At 31.9% G+C, this 27,491-nt stretch overlaps 2 protein-coding genes across 5 annotated transcripts in view; one reads left to right on the plus strand and one right to left on the minus strand.

Annotated features, from left to right (window-relative positions):
• Positions 1 to 5,085: 5,085 nt before the first annotated feature.
• On the minus strand, positions 5,086 to 10,130 carry LOC126737834 (type-1 angiotensin II receptor-associated protein). Of its 2 annotated transcripts, none has more exons than XM_050442903.1 (5): positions 9,921 to 10,130; positions 9,716 to 9,862; positions 9,585 to 9,660; positions 9,423 to 9,521; positions 5,086 to 9,320 (listed from the first exon to the last, which is right to left on the minus strand). In XM_050442903.1, the coding sequence occupies exons 1-5, from the start codon at positions 9,960 to 9,962 to the stop codon at positions 9,199 to 9,201; spliced, it is 486 nt and encodes a 161-aa protein (XP_050298860.1). In that variant the 5' UTR covers positions 9,963 to 10,130; the 3' UTR covers positions 5,086 to 9,198. The 2 variants fall into 2 exon arrangements, with proteins under 2 accessions (XP_050298860.1, XP_050298852.1); XM_050442895.1 differs by having other exon boundaries at positions 9,423 to 9,530; positions 9,921 to 10,128.
• An 11,239-nt stretch (positions 10,131 to 21,369) lies between these two features.
• Positions 21,370 to 27,491, plus strand: part of LOC126750453 (H(+)/Cl(-) exchange transporter 7) — a 44,655-nt gene continuing 38,533 nt past the window's right edge. Inside the window, exons 1-3 of one of the 3 annotated variants that reach the window (XM_050460080.1) lie at positions 21,370 to 21,709; positions 27,045 to 27,215; positions 27,281 to 27,479. In XM_050460080.1, coding sequence (XP_050316037.1) covers positions 21,632 to 21,709; positions 27,045 to 27,215; positions 27,281 to 27,479 — 448 coding nt within the window. In that variant the 5' untranslated portion in view covers positions 21,370 to 21,631. The other 2 variants (XM_050460095.1, XM_050460088.1) reach the window with 2 other exon arrangements.

Below are 27,491 nucleotides of genomic sequence, written 5' to 3' on the forward strand. Positions count from 1 at the left end.
TACTGAAGACGATTGCGAATTCCTTCAGGTAAATCTTAAGAAAGTAGAGAATTGGTGCAATGTCAATAGACTATATTTAAATGTTAATAAATGCTCTATTCTCTCATTTTCTAGAAAACTGTTGCCGATCAATTTTGACTATAGAGCAAATAATGTTGTGTTGGCCAGAGTGGATGAGGCGATTGATCTGGGAATTACTTATGATGCAAAATTAAGTTTCGCTAAGCATATAGCAAAAATAGTTTCTGACTCTGCCAAATTGTTGGGTTTTGTTTATCGAAACTGTCGGCACTTTGAAAATATTAATACTTTAAAACTACTTTTTTTCACTTACATACGCTCAAAAATAGAATACGGATCTCTAATTTGGTACCCAATTTATACTTACCTGATAGATGATATTGAGCGCATTCAGCGCAAGTTTATGAAGGATCTCTGGTTTAGAGAGGAAGGTGTCTTTCCAGCCAGAGGTTTGGATAGTCAATTATACTTAAATAAATTTAATATTATACCCTTAGTAAAAAGAAGAGAAATTCTTTCCATAAAATTCTTATATAACCTTATTCATAACAAGATTGACTGTCCCACCCTTTTGGCTGGATTAAATTTTCGCTGCATTTTAGATTATTTTATGTAAATCCCGCTAGGACTAATATTAATATAATGTGTAAAAATTATATTAATAATGATTTACATGAACGGTTCGATATTTTTGTTGACAGTTTAATGTCCATTATAGAAGGTATTAAGTAAATAGGTGATGCAGAGTCTTTCTAGTATGTATATAGATAGTCTGTTTAAGTAGAATAGAATGTTAAGCATTTTCAGTCATAGAATGTTAAGCATTTTCATTTTTCATTTTTATACTTATTTTGGTAATTTTTTTTTTAATATGTTTTTTTTTTTTTTTTTTTTTAAATTGTAAAAAATATTGAAGAAATCGCATATTTATTTGCTGCTGAAGTTCATTCGTTTTTCAGTATATATTATAATATCAATCCATGATTCTTTGGAAACAAATATTTAATATTTACTGTTACAGTAGTCTTTTAAAAAAAATTTTCTTGTTGAGAGGGATGAATTTGGAAGTAGGCTTTCAAATTCAGAATAACCCAAACACTCTACCCCTATTTCAATATAATTAAGATTAGTAAATATATTATCTAAGCAATTACCTCTAATATGTGTGCATTTACGAACTTGCTTATATAGCCCAAAGGACACAAAAAGCTGAACTACTTGAAGCATATTATCATCTGACTATTATTAAAATGCATATAGCACTATATTACACCAGCTACAATAATATAAATTTTTGGTTAATTTTTAGTACAAAATCTAGAACATTGTTCATAATATTTAAAAAAACTTTCTATGTTCCTAAATTCACTAGATCGATAGATACTAACCATGGCTAAATTTAGTGATTTACAATAACAGGAAGAAATTTCACATACTTGTTCAACTGACATTTTTTTAAGAGCTTGTAAGTTTCTTACATCTTGACATATGGGTATTGAGTGAGGCAGTGGTCAATCTCCAAATATTTATTTGACAGGCACTGTATATTTAAATGCATGAGAGATAGGACATTCTGGTGATCATCCTAATCTAGTACCTGCTTCTCCTCCACTACCGGCTCTGAAAATGTGTTCTAATATTATATCCATTGTTTTGGGCGTGGTGCCAACCTAAAAGGATTCAAATTTACATTGACTGGTCAGTTGTTTGAGTCCAATAATTTTTAAATTTGTTAACCAGCATTTCACATGCCAAGACTTTTACTGCAATGCCTTTCAACTCCAACTGGTGAACTGTTGTTTCTGCCTTAAGTTTACCAACAAAAAAAACATTCTCTTTGTTTTCTGCAGCTCCAATATCCAATATTAGTTTGTTTGTACCTGTTATGTTCTTACATTTAATGTTGTAGTTTTCTACACATGCTAGAGGTTTTATAGGTTCACTGATACCTTCCATGGCTGACTCAATTATGTGCACTATATATTAGTGAATAACTTTTGATGAGTTATTACCCTAGTTTTTCTTTTTTTACCATATCAATAATTTAGGAACCTTTTGCTAATAGTTGCACAATTAATGTCATTCAATAAGGTACAAAGCGATTAAACAAACAACAGTACAAAGGAAAACCACATATGATTTAATGTCACCTTTAAAAAGATTATAATTAATTTATCATATTATCATATAAATAAATATTATACTATACAATTCTTCACATTTATATTTACATTTCAATAATAAAACCTAAAATATTATTAACATATATAATCCAATAAAGAGTATATAATTAAAAAGATTCCTATAGATTTGAGATACATAGTTGATTAAGAATATCTGCTTTTTAGTTAATAATCATATTAAACAAATCGTGGGTATACTGCGAAAAGTGACCAAGTCGAATTTTTAACAATTTTAAGGTAATAATTCCAACTAAGTCATAAGCAGTTGCCGAATACCTGGTAAAAGTGACCAAGTCTAAATTAAAAACCTAGATATGCCACACGCATAACATTAAAATGTACAAGTCATGACAACCAAATTATTTTCAAGAATAACTGATCAAGTTGACTTATTCACTTTTCTATGTAACTAGAAATGTTAATATCTTTAAGAGAAAATTGATTATTACGACTTGGTCATTATTTCATGTAAGCATTGTTTGTTTATATTCGGTAGTCATTCACGTGCAGGAAAAAATTAATAGTTTAGTCTGTTTTAAAATGAGTTACACAGGAAAATAATGGTAAGTAAGAGTATTTTAATTAAATTAATTTGCTGAAAACGAGTTTGAGGTTATGTTCGATTAAAGTTTATCTGATTTTGTTTTCTTTAAAGAGCAGAATAATATAACGGTGATCAAATAGCGGTTCTTATTAGTATTTTTCTCGTTTTCAGAACCCGCTTCGTTAATCTCAGAGACACAAAAAGTATGTGTTTTACCTGTGGCAACCACAAATGAAAATTACAATGACGATCCTGCATTCATAGTAAATAGTGTTGTTGAAGGTAAAATCTTTTTCAAGAAATAAATTTCCCTTTTAATTTAAATTTTCATTATAATTAGGCACATTCAAAACGACCTACCTACATGCTCAGTAAAGGAAAATACATCTGAAAGCGATTTAGATTTTTCTTCTGGCAGCAGTGATAATTACATACCTAGTGACCACGAAAACATGTCAAATGGAAAATCGTCTTCGAAAACTGACACACCTGCCGCTTCAAAGCGTAGCTGTCGCTGGAAGAAAAGTGATCCTTCTCAGTGGAAAAGGAATATTGCCAAAAAAAAATAAAATGTCAAGTTTGCCTTATAAATCTAAAAAGGGCACAGTGAAGCCAGCAAAGAAACCTAGATTAGTTAATTGCGACTCCTGTAAATTTAAATGCTCCTTAAATTTTAGTGATGAGTTGAGGAACAATTTATGCTCACAATTTTGGGCTCTTGACTACAAAAGACAAAAAGACTTTATTCTTTGTTATGTTACAAGTAAGGAAGGAACCTGCTTGTAGAAGAGTTCGATCAGGAACAGGTGCTCAAAAAACTAGTAGCAGATTCTATTATTTTTTAAAGGAAGGCACAAAAGTTCGGGTCTGTAAAACATTCTTTTTACGTACTTTATGTATTAGTCATGAACCAGTAGACAAAGCTTTTTCTGGGGTAAATGAATCAGGCATATTTGTTACCGATGACAAACGTGGTCGAAGAACACCAGCTAATAAGACAAAACCAGAAATCATTGAAGCAATAAAAGCTCACATACAAAGTTTTCCAACCATGGCCTCTCATTATTGTAGAGCAACAACTAAACGAAAGTATTTAGATTCTAATTTATCAATAGCCAAAATGTACGCTTTGTACGCTGAAGAATTTAAAAATGCCCAAAAGGAGTATGCCTCCCAAATAACTTACCGGCGGATATTTGGAACAGAGTTTAATTTATCCTTTTTCAAGCCTAAAAAAGATCAATGCCTGATATGTACCAGCTACCAGGCTACAAAATCAGCTGATTTAAAGAAAAATTATGAGTCTCATATTCAAAGACGGGATGAAGCTAATGCAACAAAAAACTGAGATAAAGAACGCGCTCTGAACGACGATAATTTTGTAAGCGTTACATTTGATTTACAAAGCGTTTTACAAATACCGTCTTCAGATGTTTCACTTATGTATTACAGCAGGAAACTATGTGCATATAACTTCATAATATATGAGGCAGCAACAAAAAAAGCCTACTGTTATGCATGGACCGAAACTAATGGCCAACGAGGTAGTTCAGAAATAGGAACATGTCTGCTTACATTCATACAAAATTTGCCACAAAATATTACGGAAATAAGTTTGTTTTCTGATACCTGCAGAGGTCAAAATAGAAATCAGTTTATTGCGGCCTTATTTAGGTTTATTGTACATTTTGTACAAAATAGTAACTTAAGTGTTATACAACATAATTTCTTAGAGTCTGGTCATTCATACATGGAGGCAGACTCTATGCACAGTGCTATAGTGGACAATGATCAAGTGTATATTTGCGATCTTTGTGCGGCAAAAATACACAAAAAATGTACGAACTTATCGTCTTCGGAAATAAAATGTATGCCATTGCAAAGAAGAGTTTTAGTGCTGTTATGCTTTAAGTGCAAGGAAGTTTTAGGAAAAACTCCAGAAATGTTTAATTTGATGAAAGAAATGAAAAATGAACTAGTAAACCTAAAAAGTGAAGTAACTGAACTTAGAAAAGAAATCAATATTAACAAGAAACAACAAAATACCTATTCTGATATTGCAAAAAGGAGCCAAACAATAATGGGAAATAAACCATCTCAATTTCCTACATTAATTATGAAATCCAAAAGTGGTTTAGACTCTAAAAAAACGCTAAAACTAATCCAAGAAAAAATAAATCCTAATGATCTGAAAATAGGAGTGAAAAATATTAATAGCACAAAAAATGGAAATATAATTGTTAAATGCAACACAAAAGAGGAAATAGGATCACTGAAAAAAGCAATTGAAACAAAATTAGGACACACAGTGGAGGCTAACATACCGAAGAAGAAAAGGCCACAAGTTAAAATTGTTGGATACACAGGGGACGGAACACCAGAAATCATTGAAGACAAAATAAGACGTCAAAATCATTGGATAATGCAAAATGATGAATTTACAGTAACTTACATCAAAAGGAACGAACAAAAAAAGTTCTCAATTATTTTCCTGGAGTGTGAACCGGAGGCCTACTGGAAGTTTATTGGCTCAGGAATGGCCTGTATTGGATGGAATCGTTGTGCTGTGTATGACGATGTTCCATTTACAAGATGTTATAAATGCCAAGGATACAATCACAAAAGCAATGTTTGTAATAATAATACAGCATGTGGAACCTGCGCGGGTGAGCACGAAACAAAAACATGTAAAAGTGTTCAACACAAATGTTATAACTGCATCTCAGCAAACAGAAAATATAATTTAAACCACAATGTTGAACATACAGCCCTAGATAGCAATTGTCCATCAACAAAATATTTTCTTGAAAGCACAAAGAAAAAGATTGACTATGGAGAATAATGGTTGTAATTAATCAAGAAGACCTTCTGAACAAAATGGATGAAGATGACAATATCTTAACTAAAACGGTGGATAGCAGTATGTTGCATAATGAAGTAAATGTAAATGCAAGTATTTTTAATTTGGTACATGTAAATATTAAAAGTGTAAGAAAAAATTTCGACAATTTAATTCTATTGTTAGAAAATTTTAATTTAGGCTTTACAGACATAATTGTATTAAGTGAAACTTTTCAAGTATCCTCGAAGGACGACTTTAATATAAGGGGTTATGAAACATTCTATAATGAAGGCAAATACAATAAAAATGATGGAATCATAATTGTGATAAAACCTGAATTGGACCCGGTGTTCTCCACAGTAATATTGCCGAAATCTCAAGTCACTTTGGCTAGAGTAGTATGTCATATCAAGGATATTACTGTGGGAGTTACAGCCGTGTATAAGCCACCTCCTATTTCAAAAGATCTTTTTATTCAGGATTTGGAAGAATTCTTAAGTTTAAATAACAATAATCAACAACTAGAAATATTTACTGGGGACGTTAATATAGATCTATTAAATCTTGAAGATAATAATGTTATTAAGTATTCAACTGTAATGTCACAATCGGGCTATTTATCTTATATAAATTCAATTACACGACCAGACACCAAAACTAATTTAGATCACATTTTCTTAAAATGTAAAAATATTTCTTCCGCAGAGTTTAAATCATTTGTTTTAGATAGCTGTCTAACAGATCATTTTCCAGTAATGATAAATGTTGCCTTTAAAGATAAAAGTTTCCGAGCTGTCACCCAAAAAACAGAATCTAATAAAAAATCAATAGACATACATAATCTTAAAAGAATGTTAAATGAACAAGACTGGACGTTAATAAAAGAAATAGACAATCCTGACCAAGCAATGAGCACTTTTTTTGAAATCTATACAAAGGATATAAAAAGCTCCGAAAGCCACTCTTTATATTACAAGAAATACAGAAAAATTAAAAAATGGATTACCAATGGTATAATAGCCTCAATCAAACATAGGGACAAACTAAAACGAAAACTATTAAAAAATTATAATGTAGAACTAGAAAATGAATATAAAAATTATAGAAACCATTTAAATAAAATTATATCAATTCAAAAAAGAAATTATTATAGAAATGAGATTAATAAAAATAAAGATAATATGAAGAAAGTGTATTAAGTAATAAGAGATGCAACGAATCAAAAACAGACAGAAAAACTTCACATTAAAATAAAAAATGAAAATGGGGAAAACTTCCAAGATGAACATCAAATGGCTGACTTTTGTAATCAATATTACACAAATATTGGTATTCAGATGGCAGAAAAAATCTCACAACCTCACAACCCACATAGCCTGGAGAACCCTATTACACAATCTATATATTTGACACCTATTACCCATAATGAACTAATAAAACACATTAACAACCTTAAAAATAAAAGTTCCCCAGGTTTTGATGGTATATCGGCTAATCTGATTAAACAAACACACATAGAAATTCTAGAGCCACTTATTCACATCATAAATCAAATCTATAAGACTGGACATATACCTTCAAGCTTTAGGTTAACAGTTGTCACTCCGATTCATAAATCAGGACCCAAAAATGTTGTCAGTAATTACCGGCCGATAAGCTTAATAACTTGCTTCGCAAAAATATTTGAAAAAAGTCTGAAAGACAGATTATTGAGCTTCTTTGTCACTAATAACATTTTGGCTGAAAATCAATATGGGTTTTTACCTGGTTGTAGTACTTCCGATGCATTACACAAACTCACTTCAGCAGTCACTAATAATCTTAACCAGAGCAGAAAGTGCCTTGGTGTTTTCATAGATCTCGCTAAGGCATTTGATACTGTTCCACATAACAAACTGTTTGAAGTTTTGGAACATTATGGGGTAAGAGGTACTGCAATAACTCTAATGAAGAATTACTTAAAAAATAGACAACAAGTTGTTAAAATAAATAATACTTTAAGCAAAGAAGAGGTAATACAGATAGGAGTCCCGCAAGGCACAATGTTAGGCCCGGTTCTGTTTATAATTTACTTAAACTCTCTCCTTAAAACAAAACTTAATAATGGAGAAATTATTTCATACGCAGACGACACAGCATTACTTTTTAATGGTACAGACTGGGATCAAATAAAGCAGTATGCCATAGAAGGCCTTAATCAAGTAAAAAATTGGCTGGAAACATTTAAGCTAAGTCTAAATGTCACCAAAACCAACTACATTGCCTTTTCACTAACTGCAGCAAATAGACCCAATATTTCTCAGTTTTCTATTAATAGATATAATCAGATCAAGGAAACAGCTCATACTAAGTATCTCGGGATATATGTGGACCAGAATCTTAAATGGCATGTACATGCAGATTATCTGGTAAATAAACTAAAAAAATTGATTTATAAATTTTATATACTTAGAACGTTTCTAAATATTAAGGAACTTATTATAATTTATAAATCACTCACTGAGTCAATTTTAAGATATGGTATTTTAGTATGGGGAGGATTATATAACAATGCTTTATATAAATTAACTATTGTCCATAAATATATCTTAAAGACTATTTTTAACAAATCAAGGCTTTTCCCTACAAATCAACTTTTTACAGAACAAGCAACTAATATAAGGACATTATACATTACAACAATATGTACATATATTCATTTTAAAACTCACATAAGAAACCATATAAATCATATCCATAATACAAGATCAAGGGCTAGAGGTGATTTATACATTCCTAGCAGTTTAAAAAATATAAATTTAAAATTCTTTGTATACTTAGCACCAAAAACCTATAATCTTCTGCCTTGCACATTAAAAAAATTAAAAAATAAATCAAAATTTAGCAGGGAATGCAATAAGTATGTTCATAACCATTACCAAGATTTTGCCACTGTTTTCTAATGTAGGATAGTTAGTTTTTATACTTGTATATAATATGTAATAACAAGTGTTATGCAATTCTTGAGAGACGTAGGTGTTTAGGACTAAAAGGACAAAAATATTTCATATTTTTACTATCATACCATCCGATACCATCAGATAGCGGAAAAAAATATGTCGCTCCGGAGCCATCAGCGTTTTCAGATTCCGATTAGTTCTTTTTAAATATTGCTCTATTTTTTATATTTTTCTTCTTCAATAAGAATTACATGTTTCTTTTAAATGTATTTAAATTTATATTTTTCAATAAATTTAAAACAAAGCATTTTTTTATGTTTTATTGCTAGACGAAATTAATTTGTTGTTGACCATCATTGCGAAATGGAGAAATTGCTACATCCAAAAGTGACCAAGTCAATATTTTTTTCAAATTTATTAAAGATAACAACAATACTAAGTACTAAATTAATTTATGAAATTCATATTATAATATTAAACAGAAAAAAGAACAAATATTTTGCTTTATCTATAAACTCTAAATCCTGAAAAAAACTGCAAACCTTTAAATTGATTTATTTACAAACTATGATGGCTTGACTTGGTCAGTTTTCGCAGTATACCCACGGAATGACGATTCAATCTAAAGTTCAAGGGAACTTATAACTCAGATTAACCCTAGCCTAGAAATTAAATGGGTTGTGCATTAGCAAAACCATAACCTGCAGAAGTAGAAGATGGGGGCACAGCTGATCTGTCAATATCCTCATAAGACTCTGCTCTTGTCTCAGCAAACATATTTGAAATACATCCTATAAGATATGATAAATGATAGCATACTGGAACACAATACTAATCTAATTAACAAAGCTTTGACCAGAACTATAGAATTTCAAGATATATGATATACTTACCGCTATTTCCACCCCTCTCTTCTAAGTTCCTGATTAAAATAAAGGTAGTAAAAGGCCTAACCAACAAATGCAACACGGCTATTGCTGCTGAAAATTTTGCTGCAGCCCCTAAAACCCGTTTAGTATCAAATCAATCATTTGTTTATCAATTTTCATACTCACTTTGATCATTTCCAGGGAATTGCATTATTAGCAGTAAAATGTCCAGTATTATTGAGGCCCCATTTATGAGAATAGCCTGAAATATTCAATTTTTTATAATAATCACTTTTTTTAACAGTTTCCTGAGTTACCAGTTGCAGAGGCTCTTGAAGCTGACTGTGAAATATACTCCATAAAAGTAAAAAGATGAATATGCTATTGTAAAATAAATAGGCGTTTGTGGCCCACATGCCCATAGAGCTCATGGACATGATCATAAAGTGGGCAAAAAACACCACCTAAAAGTTGACAAAGGGTTTGGTGAAAAAGGGACCTAAATATAGTTGGAGAACTTACCTTTATGTTAAAATTGGGGATTTGTTGCAAAAGCGACGGCATTTCTAGTTGAAAATTGTAACCTTCTGTAGGCGCTATTTAAACGTAACTCATTAATTTTCTATTGAGAATTAATTACAAGGCTTTTGAACATTTCAATCAAAATAAACCACAACAGCAAAACAAAAGGCCGATTCTGATTGAGAATGTAAACTTGACAGATAACAGATGTTTTCTGTCAGGAACAGACGTCAAACGTTAAGCAATTAGCCTGTCCATGCGTTAAGCCATATTTTAGCGGTAAGCGCCTACAAGCGTCTTTAAGACATCTCATTCGAGCGATCAAGGCATGACGTCGTATAAGGCGCTTTAAGCGTTTGTTAGCGGTCTCACAATAAATATTGATATCAATTTTTTTATATTTTTTAGAGTTGAGAATACTATGTATTTACTATTAATGTATATGAGACAGTTAAGACATCCAAACCAAATAAAAATGCAGAAAAGAATAATTTATCAAAAGCGAATAGATTTGCAAAAAATACGGTGAAGAATGTAAAGGTAAGGTTGCAGGGACATTTTTTTAAATTGATTTTTGATTACTTTGTTTTCATTTCTGTGGCAAAAAATATGAGTGAGGTTTTGTTTACGCCAGTAACTTTTTGGCTTATTGTATTTCCTCTTGGGCAAATGTCTGCCCTTTATAAACGTTTTCAGGGCGAAATTAATTTGTATTTTGTTACGATCTAGATCTAATCCTAAAAATATATGAGATCGGATTTAGACTCAAAACGTTTTGAAAACTTAGACAAATGGGTGTTTTTATGGTTTAGGTCATTCTTCAATACGAATTCAATATCGATGAAAGGTATAGCTAATATTTATAGCCTGTCCAAGCGAGGGGTGATTAAAACCAAAAGTAAATACCGTTTCATACAAGCGATATTTGGTATTTACCGAGAGACGTCAAATGGCGTCCTCCGACTTGTGTCGAAAAAAACAAAATTGCAACTGTTCGCAAACTTTTTGAAGACTCGAAGTTTTTGCGACAGTTGCTGTTTTGTTTTTCGGGTCCACTTTCGGAAGCGGTAAACATCAAAGGGTTTCACGTGTTTAAGAACTGGAGTCTGTCTAGTGGAAACGGCACGTTGCGTTTTTAAACGCGCACCTAGTTGCTTTTCAGCTGTTTGTGTGTAGGGGTGTATTTAATAAAATAGCGTGGTATAAAACAATAAAAATAAACAACAGGTGAGTTGATACGAAACGTTTGTCAATAGATATACAATGCAGTATAAATATAGATATACTACCATATTAATTCGATGTTATTTAATTTTTTTTAAATAGTTTAGCTATAATATTATGACGCGTTTTACATAAATAACCCTGTATAAAGTTTATCTGTTTTTAGTAGTGTCATGAATAAAATGCCACTGTTAATATTAAAATGTTTACAGATTATGTCTAAAAAAAGGTTTAGACCACAGAAGAAATTGGCGTCTTAAATAGAGGCCTACAGGAAACACCGGAATTTGTGGGACCCTAAAAATTTGGATTATAAAAACAGAGTAAAGAAAATAGACTCATACAAAGCGATTTCTGGACTTTTTGACACCAGCACGGAAGAAGTCATAAGGAAAGTTAAAAATATAATTTCTCAATACCAACGAGAAAGAAGGAGCTTTAAAGAAATGAAACAGTCTGGGGCGGGCCAGCATTTCAAAGCAAAATGGTTCGGTTACAATGCCATGAGTTTCCTTCAAGACAAAAATCAACCTAGAAAAGGCATTCAGATCGGTGGGGAATATGAGGTAATTATTTTTTTTATTAATCAACTAAAAATACTTTATTGACAAGTAAAAATAGGTATTACGCATAATTTAGTTGCCAAGGTATTTGTCCTTCCTCCGAAATGAAATATTCACAAAATTCATTTATTATATCTTTAGATTCTTGCATAGGTTTCCTAGCCACATTTTTAAGAGGTAACATTGATTCAGTTGGTTGTGGTTCTTTCCTCCATGAACTATGCCTGATTGTACCCGAATCTAAATATTCTACGTCAAATGATCCTGGTGGTGAATATCTATCTCTTGTCTCGGCATTTCGACGTAGGTAATTATGTAATAGTACACAAGTTTGTACACTTTTTTCTACTTTAAACGGTTCTAGTAGTATGGGTTTTCTTAGAATTCTAAAAACAGATGCCAGTATTCCAAAAACATTTTCGACTACTCTTCGAGCTCTGCTCAGACGGTAATTAAATATACGTTGTTTTGATCCCCGTTCTTGATGTCCACAATACGGTTTCATGATATTAGCCGACAAGGGAAATGCATCGTCTGCCACAAAAACATATAGTACGGTTTTTTATCTACCAGGAAGTGGTGAGTTTTGTGATAGGTTAAGTGTTTCTTTGTTCAAACATCTCGCAAATCCAGTATTTTTAAATACTCCTCCGTTGGATATGCGACCTTGGCAACCAATGTGCGCATATGTAAAATTATAGTTTGCATCCATTACAGCAAAGAGGACAATGCTAAATGTTCCTTTGTAATTGAAAAATTCATTACCACTATATTTGGGGGATTGCATGACGACATGTTTGCCATCCATACTTCCGAGGCACATCGGATAATTCTATATTTTGTTATATTCTATCCTTAGTTTTTGCCATTCTTTTGCGTTTTTGGGAACCTAAAATAGACAAAAAAATATTAGTAATTACTAAAAACCAATTAGGGGATAACTATACAGGGTGTTTCACAACTTACCCACGAAACTTTAACTACCTATGCTCTGTTTTGAAGAAAGTTGATTTCTCAGAAAAAATGTAATAAACGTCCTACAGAAATCGAGATAATAAAATAATATACATAGTTTACCAGTTCACCTATAAGAGCTGTTCACGGTATACTTGGTTTTTCAAAGTATCCCCATACTAAGGAACTCAGAGTAATTTCTGAAGGACTTTTATTACATTTTTTGTTTTGAGAAATCAACTTTTTTCGGAACAGCACATAGGTGGTTAAAGTTTCATGGTAAGTTGTGAAACACCCTGCATAAAGTAGCCAAAATACATAATTGGGCAAAAAGCATTCCTCTGTATTAAGATTATTTCATATTATTGTCACTTTGTTTCCAACTGTCCATATGACAACACACGTATAGCGGATTGCTTTTCTTCCAGTTGGGTCCATTACCTAATTCATTCATCATTTTAGGAAAGCGTTTCTTCAAATGAAGAAATACCAACCCAAAGTATATTTAATATACCTAGTGAAGTCGAGGGTGAAAACTCTCAATTAACTGACGAAGCCAGCTCTGCCTTATTAAAGACTATTTCATCAATGGCTCAGAGAGAAAAACCACCAAATGCTAACCCAATACATTTCCAACCAGAAAGTAACTTGTGTAACTTTACAACACCAAAAGTGAAAACTACCAAGAAAAATAATAAATGATTAGAAGAGCTCAGTGAGAGTGGCAAGTTTTACAAATGATGAAATCTGTATATAAAAAAAAGAGCGGCATGAATACGACGTGTTCGGTGAGATGATAATTTAAGAAACCTGCAATCAGAGTACGTTAGAGTCTCTACGCAGCAACAAATATCGAATTTAATGTATAATGCTTGTATGTCCCAGTTTCAACTAAATGCCCAATCTTTCACACCAGTTCCTCAAACTTCCGCATTATCTTCAACTTATTATTACACATCCGATAATGCAATGGGATCTGAACAGGTTGGTAGACAACCGCCTAATATTTTGCAAACGGCTTTTACGTCAGCTTTTGGAAATTTAGATGAACAAATCAATTAATGTGCCGTTATTTCACTTTGAACTGTTATTAAACGAAATCCAATGAATTCTTTATTTTTTTCTTTTAAATAAAGTGCTTTTTTAGTACATACTTACTTTTACGTATTCTTGTAGAACTTCGTTTAGGGCATCGCATACTTCTGGTATAATTCGGGAAACTAAAGTAACTGAGATTTTCGATAAATACATTAAGCTCTGATAACTGTCACCAGTTGCAAGAAATCTGAGAGTTAATGCAAAACGATCTTTAACAGATATTGAACCTCTGAAATTTGTATTTTGCTTGGAGATTTTGTGGCTAATTAAATTTATTATTTCTTCGAAATCAGAGCTGGACATTCTAGTAAAATTTTGAAATTAACGTAGTTCACCATGCAAATTAATATCATCATATTGTAAATCTCTCATTAATTGTATGACGCCATCATTTGCTCTTCTAGATAAATAAGATTTGACCCAGTATCTATGATGGCGACGCTTTCTTCTCCTAAAAATACATAACAAGAATAAGGAAAGCAAATTACCTACATCACTTTTAATAATAATGAATTCATTATTAGTACCTACATAATTAGAAATCTTGTATCTCTACTTACTTTTGCTTCATATAACGCAGTACAAACCAAGCACCAACCATGATAAAAAAATCATCTTTATTATTAAACATTTCCATAACTTTTGTAGCACAAAAGAAGCAACACAGTAGTTCGTTTGGTGGAAAACCACTAAAAACTAAAACGAAACTCCGACTATAATTAGTCTGCTTAGTGGAAACAGAGTTTCAAATTTGTCCGAGTTTTGTTTTTTGTTTTATGTGTTTCAAAAAACTAGAACAAAACAGAAACTCGACTAGTCCGTTTGGTCGAAAACCGGTTTTAGGAGGAAAGTTATAACGGTTGACAGCTGACAAATAAAAAAATTCGAAAATGGATTTTATAAGCAAACAAAAACTACTATAATATTATATTTATTTGCCAAAATATATAAAAATGTATTATGCCCAATATTTTTTAAGAACTGTAAAACCACAAGTGGGTTTTGCTCATAGTCGTTTTGTTTAACGTCCATGTACACAATACAGCCCCAGAGAATATACATGTAAACAAATAACCGATCAAAACTGAGCAATAGCTTTAACCGTGACGACATTTGACATTTTTGACAGTAACCGTTGGTTCTTACCAGACTAACGCTTGGACAGGCTATTAGAGTTAGACTCTGACGGCTGGTAAACATGACGTCATTCGAGCGGAACCATATGATGACGTAACGCTTAAGACACCGTAAGAAAACCGAGTAAGGCGGTTACTCGCCAAAATATGGCTTTAGTCTGGTAAGAACCAACGATTACTGTTAAATATGTCAAATGACGTCACGGTTAAGGCTTAATCGTTACGTTATCGCTTAAAAGCTTTAGATTGGATGTTTTAATATTGCGGTCGATCAGTTATTTGCTTACATGTATATTCTCTGGCGCTGTATTATGTACATGGAAGTTGTTCTTAAAACCTTAATATTCTTTTGGATCGAGTTTGGACAAAACCCACTTGTGGTTTTACAGTTCTTAAAAAGTATTAGGCCTAATACATTTTTGTATATTTTGACAAATTTTATTTCTATGCACTATCCAGACCCAGTAAGTTTCAAGTTATAAGTAAAGTGTTTATTTATTTAATTTTGATTAGGTCAGTTTTCGATGTTTTCAGACATTGATGTGGGAAAACACCGATGTTTTTAAGGCATGGATTTTACCTTTAGATGTCACCACCGATGTTTCATTGCGATGTCCCAGCGCTAGACCATACAAATGGCGGCCATGGTCATTAGACAATCGGCGCAGGTCTTGCCCCATTCTACCCTTTCTCTCTTTCTATGCTAATATGAGAGCTACGACCTAGCGGATGATCTCGTTGGATTCGGAAGGATGAAACTAAATTATATTGTTAGAATTTTCCCGAAAGTGCCCATAGAAGCCGAGATATCGCTTTCCAAATTTTGGCATTTTTCATTTTTCGGATACCCTCCCCCGTATCGAATTTTTTTACCAAACATTGATTTTTTTTAAATCAAACTAACTATACCAACGGCTAGCTCCCATCACCTACATTAGGAAAACACCAGATTATAACGGGATTTGAGCAGAACTAAGGAAATGAAAGCACTTTGGAAATTCCGAAAAAGTCATTTTGCGACCTCGTTTTTGAGCCCAAAAAAGGGCTCTAAAAAAGCGATATCTCGGATAATATGAGAGCTGCGACTTTGTCGATGGTTTCGTTGGATTCGGAAGCACGATTTATTTACCTTTAGCCGTTTCAAAAAGGCGGCTTTACTTATTTTTAAAACGATTTCATATTTAAAATTGGGTATTCGAAAATTGCTGATGAAGTCTCGACTTGATTTGGTTTCTGTTTTGGCGATTTGTGGTCCTATTTTTTGCAGCAAAGATTCAAAGTGTGTTAGTGACATTCGTGTAAGATTTTTATAATGTCCGCTGGTCTGCTAAAACTTTAAATTTTGCATAAGTTCTAAGCCAGAACGTTTTTTATATAGCTCAGTAAGCCACCATCGACGAGAATTTCTTTTTTTTAGGAAACTTTCTGCAATTTATATGCAATCACTACCCAAGGTTGGTTTTTAACGCTGCAATTTCTTCGTTGTCAAACATTGTCAGGAAGTACGCTACACTATTACTCACTTAGAACATTAAAAGCCTTCCAATGTTCCAAGATTACTCAAATGCTAAAGTAAACTGAAGCTTGTTACAATCAATAAAATCCATTTGTTGGTGGCGCGTGGCAGGCGGGTTTCTCCTAATATACAGGGTGTTCGAAAAATAGACGGAGATATTTCAATGGGTGATTCCTTGTAGAAAAATATGACAAAAAGTTTCTATAAACATGGGTCCGGAAATGGACAGTTTTCAAGATACAGGGTGATAATTCTTTTTTAATTTTAATTTTTTATTAATATAAAAAAAATATTTACTCGATTTTTTTAAAATTTAGTAGTATTGTTGTATTAAGAGGCTAACTTAGCCCTAATTAGATTAAAATTATAAGGCCCAATGGCGTCCCGGGGGATATCTTAGCAAATATTATTGGCAAAAAAACGTACGCCACTGCCTTTTTTTCAACTTGAATAAATGTTATTTGATTAAACATTTAAAAATACAATTTTTTTGTTTCTTGTATTTTTTTCGTATCTCACGTCGTTTTTGACAAAAAAAATAAATACCGTTTTCTTACATGCCACTGGACGAAATTGGTTTAATAATTTTTGGTAAAAAAATCACAGGTGCCTTGGAAAACAAAAAATCAAAAACATTTCTAGGAGCTTTTTATTGCAACAACAACTACAACAAATGTTGGAAATGTCCACATTCCATTTCTGTACACCTCACTCGACGAATCATTAAACGACGCACTCGAGCTAAAATTCGAGGTCTATTTCTCACTTCTTCGCAAGCATTTACAATTTTATTTCTTAACTCTTCTATTGTTTGTATGGGACTAGCATAAATCAGACTTTTAAGGTGTTCCTATTAATAAAAATCTGTTGGATTTAAGTCAGGGGAGCGAGGTGGTCATTGAATTGGTCCACCTCTTCGAACTCAATTTTCCCCAAAGGTGTTATTGAGATGAGTTCTAACCGCTATACTAAAATGAGGAGGAGCTCCATCGTGCATAAAGTTATTTGATTACGTACATTTAGAGGAACTTGTTCCAGCAGTACGGGCAATTCTTTTTGAAGAAATTCTAAGTAAGATTCAAATCAAATCAAAAATGGTTTATTTGTCAAAATGTACAGTTTTATAGGTCAATAAAAATTACAAAGAGAAAAAAAAATTACATTGACAAATAGGACTATTCTCTCGATTATAAAACCATTTTCCCTAGTTAGCACAAGCAAAGAAGGGATGAAAAAGCCCTTTACAATTTACAGAAACAATTTTACAAAAATAAAAATAACGTTTTTATATATAAATGCAAAGTAAGATATAGAATTAATTAACCTAAGATTTTAAGACAGGCAGCGGCAGTGCGACAACGGACGAGCGCAAGGAGAGAGGACAGACGAGGCGAAAAAAGACCCCAAAAAATAACCCCAAGATGCGTGCATCGGCCTAGGCTATTAAAAAATATACGTATGTATGTTACGGAAAAAGAAAGAATAAAACTAAAAGCGGGATTTTAAAATATAATCTCCGAACATTCCACTGAAAATTAGCATATTATATACACATTTATATCTTCTGTTACATGTTACTATTTCTTGTATTATGTTATTATACGCATTATCCCATTTTATATATCGCCCTACTTGAATTAATTGCCAATTATTTGTTCCATAAGTAGTTTAGATTTTATTTGACCAGAGAAAGCTCCCAAGGGCATTTGCTTTATGTCATTGTTTAAGCCATTCCACATTTGAACAGCTACATACTTAAAAGAACGTTGAAATGCTGCGCTTCTATGCAATGGTACGATAAAAACGTTATTTCGTGTGGCATGCGCATGTTCGAATTCTTGAAACTGACTTCTTAAATTAAATGGTTGATTATTATTTACTATGCGATATACAAAATTATACATATGTAGCTTTCTTCTATTGTTCATATTTAATATTTTATTATTATTGAGATAAGGCGATATATGGTTTCTGTAGGGGATACTATAAGAGAATCTCATACAGGAATTTTGGACTTTTTGTATAATTTTTTTATTTTGTGAAGATAAAGAATTTCCATAGACTACGTCACCATAATCAAACAATGACAAAATAAGACTATCGCACAATAAGTACTTTTGTTTTGCCGATAAATTTCGCTTAAACTTAAAAAGTTTTTTTAAACGTAAATAAGCAGTTTTCGTTTTATTTTTTATGTGTAATTCAAAAGAGAGAGAGCTGTCAAATATAACGTCTAAATTTTTTGCCTCGGAAACAACAGGAATTGAAGTATTATCAATAGATGTAGGATTTAAAAATAAGTTGTGTTCGAGCCTTTGCCTTATATTAGAGTTGGAGCACATAATAAGAATTTTAGATTTTGTGGCATTAAGCTTAAGATTATGATTTTCTGCGTATTTATGTAGACTAATTAAATCACTATTAAAATTTTGATAGAATAGATTTATATTATTAAGGTGAATTGGAATATAAACTTGGGAATCATCGGCATATTGTTGCAAAGTGGCGTGTTTTATTACTTTGTACATATCAGCCACGTAAATAGAGAAAAGTAACGGCGATACTATAGAGCCTTGAGGTACTCCCTGGTTAAAAGGTGTAAATTCTGAGTAATGCTTTTCAGACTGCCGAACCACCATAACACAACTGTCTCTATTACGCAAATAATCCTTAAAAAAATTTACACCGCTCTCTGAAATACCAATATATTTTAATTTTGCCAATAACATATCATGGTTAATCGTGTCAAAAGCCCTACTAAAGTCCAATAAGGCCATACATGTTGGTTGACCATTCTCCTCATTTAGCCTAATATCATTTAAAATACCCACCAAATTTGTAGACGTGCTAAAGTTTTTTCTGAAACCGGATTGATAATCGGGGATAATTTTATGTTTATCCACAAAATTTGAAATTTGATTAAAAATATGTTTTTCCAGAATTTTAGATGATGCTGGTAGAATACTAATTGGTCTGAGATCTTTATGCTCTTTTGGATTTGAATTTTTTGGAATGGGTTTAATAATTGCCCTTTTCCACACATTTGGAGACTTTTGTTGAAGAATACATTCGTTAATAATATGCAATAAAGGACTTAAGCAAAAAGGCAAACACAATTTTATATCTTTTATAGAAATACCATCGATTCCCGTTGCATTTGATTTAATAGTCGAGATTATTTTAATCATATTGTCTTGGTCCAAAAGCTGGAAATTAAGTTTTATATTATTTATGGTATTATTTTGATAAAATTCAATACATTCTTTACTTGTAGTATCTGGTAGGGTGGAAACAGTATTAAAATAATTGCCAATATCTGTTGGATTTGATATGTTATTAGGTAGTTCGTTTTGATATCTTTTTCCTTTGGTTAAGAATAGTTTATCTGCTATTCTCCAAAATTCTTGTCCTTTTTTGTTTGATAATTGATTGAAAAATTTAATTTTTTCTCGTATTATAGCATGTTTTGTGTAGTTTCTTATCTGTTTATAATATTCAAAATGGTGTTATTGAGATTTACTTTTCAGATATTTTTTATGAGCACGATCACGTAATTTGATAAGAGTTTTTATATTTTCGGTTATCCATGGACAGTATATTTTCTCTTTAATAATTTTATTTTTAGTCGGAGCATGTGTATTTAAAAGCTGTAAAATATGTTCATTAAAAAACTTCACTTTGTCATTAATATCTATAAGGCGGTACATCTGATCCCAATTTATAAGCAAACCATCGTTTATAAAATTTTCCATATTTATGTTGTTATAAACTCTGAAAGTCATGGATTTTTTTTTAACCTTTATGTTATCATATTGAAATATTGAATAAATCAGATTATGATCCGTGATTGTTTCTGCGATGGCAAGCGACTCTGAGTTTAATGACACCAAATCATTACTACAAATTATATAATCAATAAGGGTACCATCACCAGTGTTCATGTTAATTTAAGATTCGCCGTTAATCTTAAGGGTAAAAAGAAACGTCCGATTAAATTGTCACCAACAATACCCATCCACACATTTAAAGAAAATTGCTCTTGGTGGCGACATTGAACGTAAACATGAGGATTTTCATTACTCCATACATGAGTATTATGAAAATTTAAAATACCATTACGCAGAAATCCAACTTCGTCTGTAAAAAGTATGGTTTTATTAAAATTTCTGTTATTATTAACTTTTTCGTAATACCATTGGCAAAACTGCAAACGGGGCAGAAAATCTCTTGGTAGTAATGCCTGCACACTTGAACATGATACGGATACAAAAGTTGTTCGGAGCGAACCTGCCGCACAGTGCTGTTGGAATGATTATCCCCTAATCGAGCTGCTATAGTCCTAGTACTTACACCAGGATTTTCTTCTCTTTCTTGCAATCAACGGTCTACGCTTTCAAAGGTTTTTGCTATCTGGAAGTTGCCGTTGGGGAAACGCTTCTGCATACAGGCGTCTCGCTGTATAACAATTATTGTAAGCACGTGCATACATTACATAGATGCCCGTCATTTCCTCAAATCTGTAATTTTCGATCACAAGAACCGAGATAAAAACTTTAATACAGGGTGATACATTTTTAAAAAAAATTCACCCTATATCTTGAAAACTGTGCATTTCCGGACCCATGTTTATAGAAACTTTTTCTCATATTTTTTTACAAGGAATCACCCATTGAAATATCTCCGTCTATTTTTCGAACACCCTGTATAAAAATAGCGCCTAGTAAACCCAATTAATAATTCTACCTAAACGTCCCAATTAATAATTGTTCCAGATTCGTCCCGTTCAATGTATACGCGACTTTTCTATCTCGGATATCGATGTTTCATTGCGATGTCTCAGTACTATTTCTGAACTCGCCCCTGTGTACTGTGATCACATGTAAACTGTCATCTGTCACTTTTAATAATAACATAACCTAAAAAGTTTTCAAGGTTAAATTTGTTATTATTTTTATGTGTCGATTCATTATTGTGATTAACTAATTCTTGGGTAATTACGTATTTATCATTTAAACAAAGTAAAATAATCTTTGAGGCCAATATTTAATATAAACAACTATCCAACGCCTCTGATGACGATGATTTTTACATAATTTATTGTCTTTGTATGATTATCAATAATGTTTAGGCTGAAATACACCATCCAGGAAGAAACCACATAAGTTTCAGTTTATTATTTTTAATAATAAAGGTTCTAAAGAATACAGTTGCTAAAAAAGTATGCAAGATAGTATAAACTCTATTTACTCAAGAGATAGTGCTGAAAATGGTGATATTATTAGGCCCCAGAGATTTAGGGTGAGTGATTGATACACACTTTTGATAGAGCTTAATATGATAGGAGGTGTTTCCTGAAAATGAATCATGTTTCATTTTAAATAAAAACCTTTTTATTATGCTTATTATGGTACTTCTCACATAATCATTTCCTGAGATTTTTCTGATAAGAAATGGTACTTTTTTGTCAGTGGGAAATACAAACCAATTTATCTGCTTCAATACTTAGTTTTTTACCATGTTTAGATTAAACATTCTCGTGAGTGATTCAATGTTACATTCAATTTATATCTTTGCATGTCTGTACTAATATACCATTAATAAATGTAATTTTTTCTAAACTATTTAAATGGGATGTCTGTGTTCTTCATTTTCTTTGCATGTGAGTATAAAAAGCTGTCAAGAAATCAAGTTATGGAAAATTATTTCCTTATGGTATACATATTTAAATTGTGTTTTGAAGTTTCAAGCTACATTGTTCTGCTGATCACAATTTGAGGATAAATGCTAAATAAACTGAGGTACTATCAAAGTCTATACAGGGTGTTACTTAAAGGTATGTCATAATTAGAAGGGACATTCCTGGACTGATTTTAAGTCAAAAAGTTTATATAAACATGGGTCCTAAAATGATTAGTTTTTAAGATACAGGGTGTTAAAGTTTTATTTTTTTTTCATTTTTAAAACATTTTTCAAATACGGTTTAAAATATTGAACTGAATTTTGGCACAGGATATTATGGCATAAAAACACATTTTTTAGATGTTCACCTACTTTTTTTTAGCAACCAGTGGCGTAGCTATGATGAATTTTTAATACAATTTTACAAAAAAAATACTATGCCATTGACTTAAAAAATTATGATTTTATCTTAATTATCAATCAATTATATACAAAAAATTCCTCCATGACTTTTGCTGTAAATCTTACCGTTTGGGTGTAATTGTTAATTAAAAAAATGTCTTTTATGCATAAAATGCATCTTTCAAAATTATGGAAATAAACCAAGTTAGCTTTTCTTGTTGCCAGCAACTGTTTTTTTGTTGTAAACATTATGACACTGACATTAATGATTATTTTTGATTGTGTTATGTTTGATTTTATTTTCAGTTTTTATTACGTACATTTTTCAAATATTTATTTTCAAGCTATTTTTTACAAACTGGTGAACAAAAAGCAACAACAATTAAATACAATACATACATACATAATTTACAACAAATGTTGGAAATGACCACCTCTTGCCTCTATGCAGGCTTCTGCTCTTCTTCTCATAGAATCACAAACTCTTTTGAAAATTCCAGGCGTGTTTCGTATAGTTTCACATCTGTCAATAATTCTATTTCTTACTAGTTCTTCTAATGTCACAATTGGTGTCTGATAAATCAATGTTTTTAGGTGTCCACACAAAAAAAAATCTAGGCTATTTAAGTCAGGTGATCTAGGTGGCCAAAACTGTGGTCCTCCACGGCCTATCCATTTATTTCGGTAGACTCTATTTAAACGCTCACCAGCCAATATGCTAAAGTGGGCTGGAGCACCATCATGCATAAACCAAAGTTGTTGCTGTAACTGAAGAGGAACATCTTCGAGAAGCAAAGGCAAATCATTTTGGAGAAAATTACAATAATTCTGTCAGTTAAGGCGTCCTGGTAAAAAAGATGGTCCAATTAAATGATCGGATACGATACCGATCCAAACATTTACTGAAAGTTGTTCCTGAAAATGTGTCTCCGTAATCGCATGAGGGTTTGAAAGAAAGAAAATGTGCTATATTACGTAAGACAACAAAATCTTGTGTACAAGCATCCTAAAAACTAAAAAATTCCAAATTCACTTTAAATTTCAAATTTCAAACAAACATAACATCTAAAACACTTTACCATAAAATTTACACACATTACCAAAATTAATCATAACAAAACAGATTGAAAAAAAAAAGCATCTTTTTGATAAATTTCATTAAAAAATAAGTAAAGCTGTCAATAAAACAGAATTTAGAAGAAGTAAATTAAATTATTTAACAGGAAACAAAACTAAAACACTAAAATGATGTCAGAGCACAGGTTAAAAGGTATCATTAAAAAAATCGTCAAGGCTATAATATGCCCTGGATAATAAAAGTGATTTTAATTCCTTTTTGAATCTCTTAACTTCTAAAATTTGTCTGATACATAGAGGAACATGGTTGTAAATTATTTTGCTAAGGTATATAAGTGAGTTCTTGGTGAGGGAGGATGTAGGGATTGGTAAGGGAAAATCGTTAACCTGGCGAGTCATATGACCAGTGTTAGAGGGAGGTTTAGGACATTTATGAATAAGAGTAGCTGTTTCTAAGATAAAAAGAGAAAAAAGAGTTAGGATTTTTTGAGATATAAAGAGAGGTTTACAAGAATCTCTTAACCCAGCGGAACATAGGTATCTAACTGCCTTTTTTTGAATCACAAAAATTATGTTTAATAATCCCTTGTTGCTTAAACCCCAAAAAGGCAAGCCATAACGAAGGTGGGACTCAATAAGAGAAAAATACACTGAACGTGCAACTACCCCTCCCAGCTCATGCCCCGCCATTCTTACTGCAAAGCATCCAGAGGATAATTTTGATGCAAGATTTAGGATATGATCTTCGAAGCGAAGGCGACCATCAATGGTAATACCAAGGAACTTACAGCTTTCTGTGTTTTGCAAGGGGGAGTTTTCACTAAACATAAGGCCCTGAACGTCACCCTTAAATCCCATAATAAAGGTTTTGCCCACATTAAATACAAGCCTGTTTGCAGCACACCACTCCGATAAAATCTTAAGATCCTTAAAAACCTGGGCTCTAACATTATCAGAATCTCTATGATTCCATAAAATGGTGGTATCATCAGCAAACTGAACCACTTTGCCCTGCAGTTTTAATGAACCCAAATCATTTACATAGAGCAAAAATAATAGTGGTCCTAACACTGAACCCTGAGGTACTCCAGTTTTAAGGGATCTGGAATCGGATAAACATCCAGATACTGTAACTCTTTGGGTACGATTAGACAGATAGGATTCCAGCCATTGCAATGCCACACCTCTAAAGCTATAATTTTCTTGAGCCCAGTAATGATTGTTATGGAAATTGATTATTGCATTTCTGGAGAAATTAGCTTCGTTCGTAAACAAGATGTTCGCACCAAATTGAGGATTTTGTGTTACTTTGTGGAGATACCATCTACAAAATTGCGTACGCGGTTCATAATCTCTAAGAAGCAATGCCTGAACCCTTTGTATGTGAAAAGGATATAACAAAGAATCCCTTAAAATTTCCCATACCGTCTTGCAGATGTTCAATACCATACCAATTTTTCGTGTACTTGTGGTCGGATCCTCTTCGACTGCATGTAGGACAGCCTCTTCAACTGCCGGTGTCCTAACTGTGCGGGGCCTTCCCTGGGCAGAATTAGCCTTAAAACTGCCAGATTCAGCCAGACGACGATGAATGTTTATAAATATTCTTCTATCTGGGACAGCGCGATTAGGATACCTTTCTTGATACAAACGCCGCGCCTCCATAGCATTACCATTGGCAAGTCCATAAAGGAAATGCATTTCCAAATTAGAATAATCTACCATTTTTTAACTAGTACAATTCACGTTTTAAGATCCAAAGGGTACTAAAAACAAACTGTCTAGAATAATCACTAACGCAAGTGTCATAATGTTTAAAACAACAAAAAACAATTTCTGGCAACGAGCAAAGCTAACTTGATTTATTTCCATAATTTTTAAAGATGCATTTTATGCATAAAAGACGTTTTTTTAATTAACGATTACACCCAAACGGTAAGATTTACGGCAAAAGTCATGGAGGAATTTTTTGTTTATAATTGATTGATAATTAAGATAAAATCATAATTTTTTTCAAGTCAATGGCGTAGTATTTTTTTTGTAAAATTGTATTAAAAATTCATCATAGCTACGCCACTGGTTGCTAAAAAAAGTAGGTGAACATCTAAAAAATGTGTTTTTATGCCATAATATCCTGTGCCAAAATTCAGTTCAATATTTTAAACCGTATTTGAAAAATGTATTAAAAACGAAAAAAAAAATAAAACTTTGACACCCTGTATCTTAAAAACTAAGCATTTTAGGACCCATGTTTATATAAACTTTTCGACTTAAAATCGGTCCAGGAATGTCAAAAATAAATCAAGTCATAAATTATGACATACCTTTAAGTAACACCCTGTATATTTCAATATATGAAATATAGTTTAAATATTAGTATAGACTTTGGTACTATTATTCTGTTTTGAAAAAGAGCTGCATTGCAGCAATCTCTAAGGCTTATCTTAAATGATCAGATTTTGACATTCTCAATATGTGCCTTAAACTTTTTGCTATACCTACTTGGATACAGTTTTAAGATCTAAAGAGCATATAGAAAAACTTCTCCAAAAAACTTAAAGTTAGTTTAACTTCAAAATTAGAAAAAAACTCTGTGAGGCTTGATATTGTCAGTCTTTATTCTACTGCATCATCTTGTGTTTTCTCTGTTTGGATGCTTTTTCAAAAGAATAGATTGCAGTAAATTCAAAATGTGTGCTGCCACTTCACATATAACTTAAGGAAATATGACCATTTTTCCAACAAATTAAATTATTTAAATTGGTTGAGAACATCAAAAACAGTAAAGTTACAAACTATAATATTTATTATGAGGATTATTAAATCAACACTAGTTTATTTATGATAGAAACTTACCTTTCATGAGGCAATACATAATAGAAATATAAGACATAGATACATTTGACTATACCTTTTTATAGATTTTCTCTTTCTTGAAGAAGTTTTACTTGTAATGCACTAACTAATTATAATTCCATAGATCAAAATTTTAAAACATCTAGCATTTGTTCTTTGCACACTATACTGAAAAACCAACTCTGATCATGTCAATAGATGTATGTTGTTTAAGTTAAATTTATTGTTATTATTGATTCATATAGTTTTTGAAAATTAATTTTTTTCTATGTTTTATTGATGTTTAGTAGTTAGTGACTAATGGAGAGTACAGGCAATTGTCAGGTGTAAAAGTAACTACAAGTGAAACCTCACCATTGCCTGCTCTGGTAAATGTAAAATGTACACCCATCTATCTTAAATAAATACTATTCTTATTATTATTAATATTAAATCCCATTTTCACTGACATTGAATATTATTTTATTTTTTTTTTATAAAAGGTAAAAACACAAAATCTACAGCATCACAAATTTTTGATGCTGTAGATTTTGTGTTTTTACCTTTTATAAAAGTGTATGACTAGCATCTTTGGGATAATGGACGAATTTTTCAAATTCAAATATTATTTTATTTATAGAATGTACCATCAACAAGTAACATAAGAGAACCAACAGGTGATACTGACACAATAATAATCCAGGGAAACAATGACCACCTTAACCTGTTACAATCAGTGCGAAGAAGGGTGGAAGTTAGTAAAGAAAAAATTGATGTGGGATCACTAAATATCTTATCTGCCAAGTTTGAGGTAAAAGCCTGTGTTAAAGGTGGTTTGAAATTCAATAATTTGCAGTTTCTTATGTATTTATATAGAGTTTGGATTATGACACGTGTGAAAACTACTTCTTACTAGATGAAGAACGGAGAAAAGGCTTTAAATTTTTAGTAAGAAAAAATATAGCAAGATGGTTTGTGTTCTTGCTGATAGGAATGTGTACTGCCCTAGTTGCTTGTATTATAGACATATCCATAGAAGAATTAAGCCAAAGAAAATATGCCAAATTAAGCTCAAGTATGTGTAACC

Source organism: Anthonomus grandis, chromosome 1 (assembly GCF_022605725.1).
Source record: "Anthonomus grandis grandis chromosome 1, icAntGran1.3, whole genome shotgun sequence".
NCBI lineage: Eukaryota > Metazoa > Arthropoda > Insecta > Coleoptera > Curculionidae > Anthonomus > Anthonomus grandis.

What these genes read in the sequence shown, in the direction of transcription:
- LOC126737834 (XM_050442895.1), bottom strand. Translation starts at nt 9,962, where the DNA reads ATGCCGTCGCTTTTGCAACAAATCCCCAATTTTAACATAAAG. An exon ending in ATTCCCTGGAAATGATCAAA is followed by an intron (nt 9,531 to 9,584) that starts GTGAGTATGAAA and finishes AACGGGTTTTAG; the next exon opens with GGGCTGCAGCAAAATTTTCA. An exon ending in AGAGAGGGGTGGAAATAGCG is followed by an intron (nt 9,321 to 9,422) that starts GTAAGTATATCA and finishes CATATCTTATAG; the next exon opens with GATGTATTTCAAATATGTTT.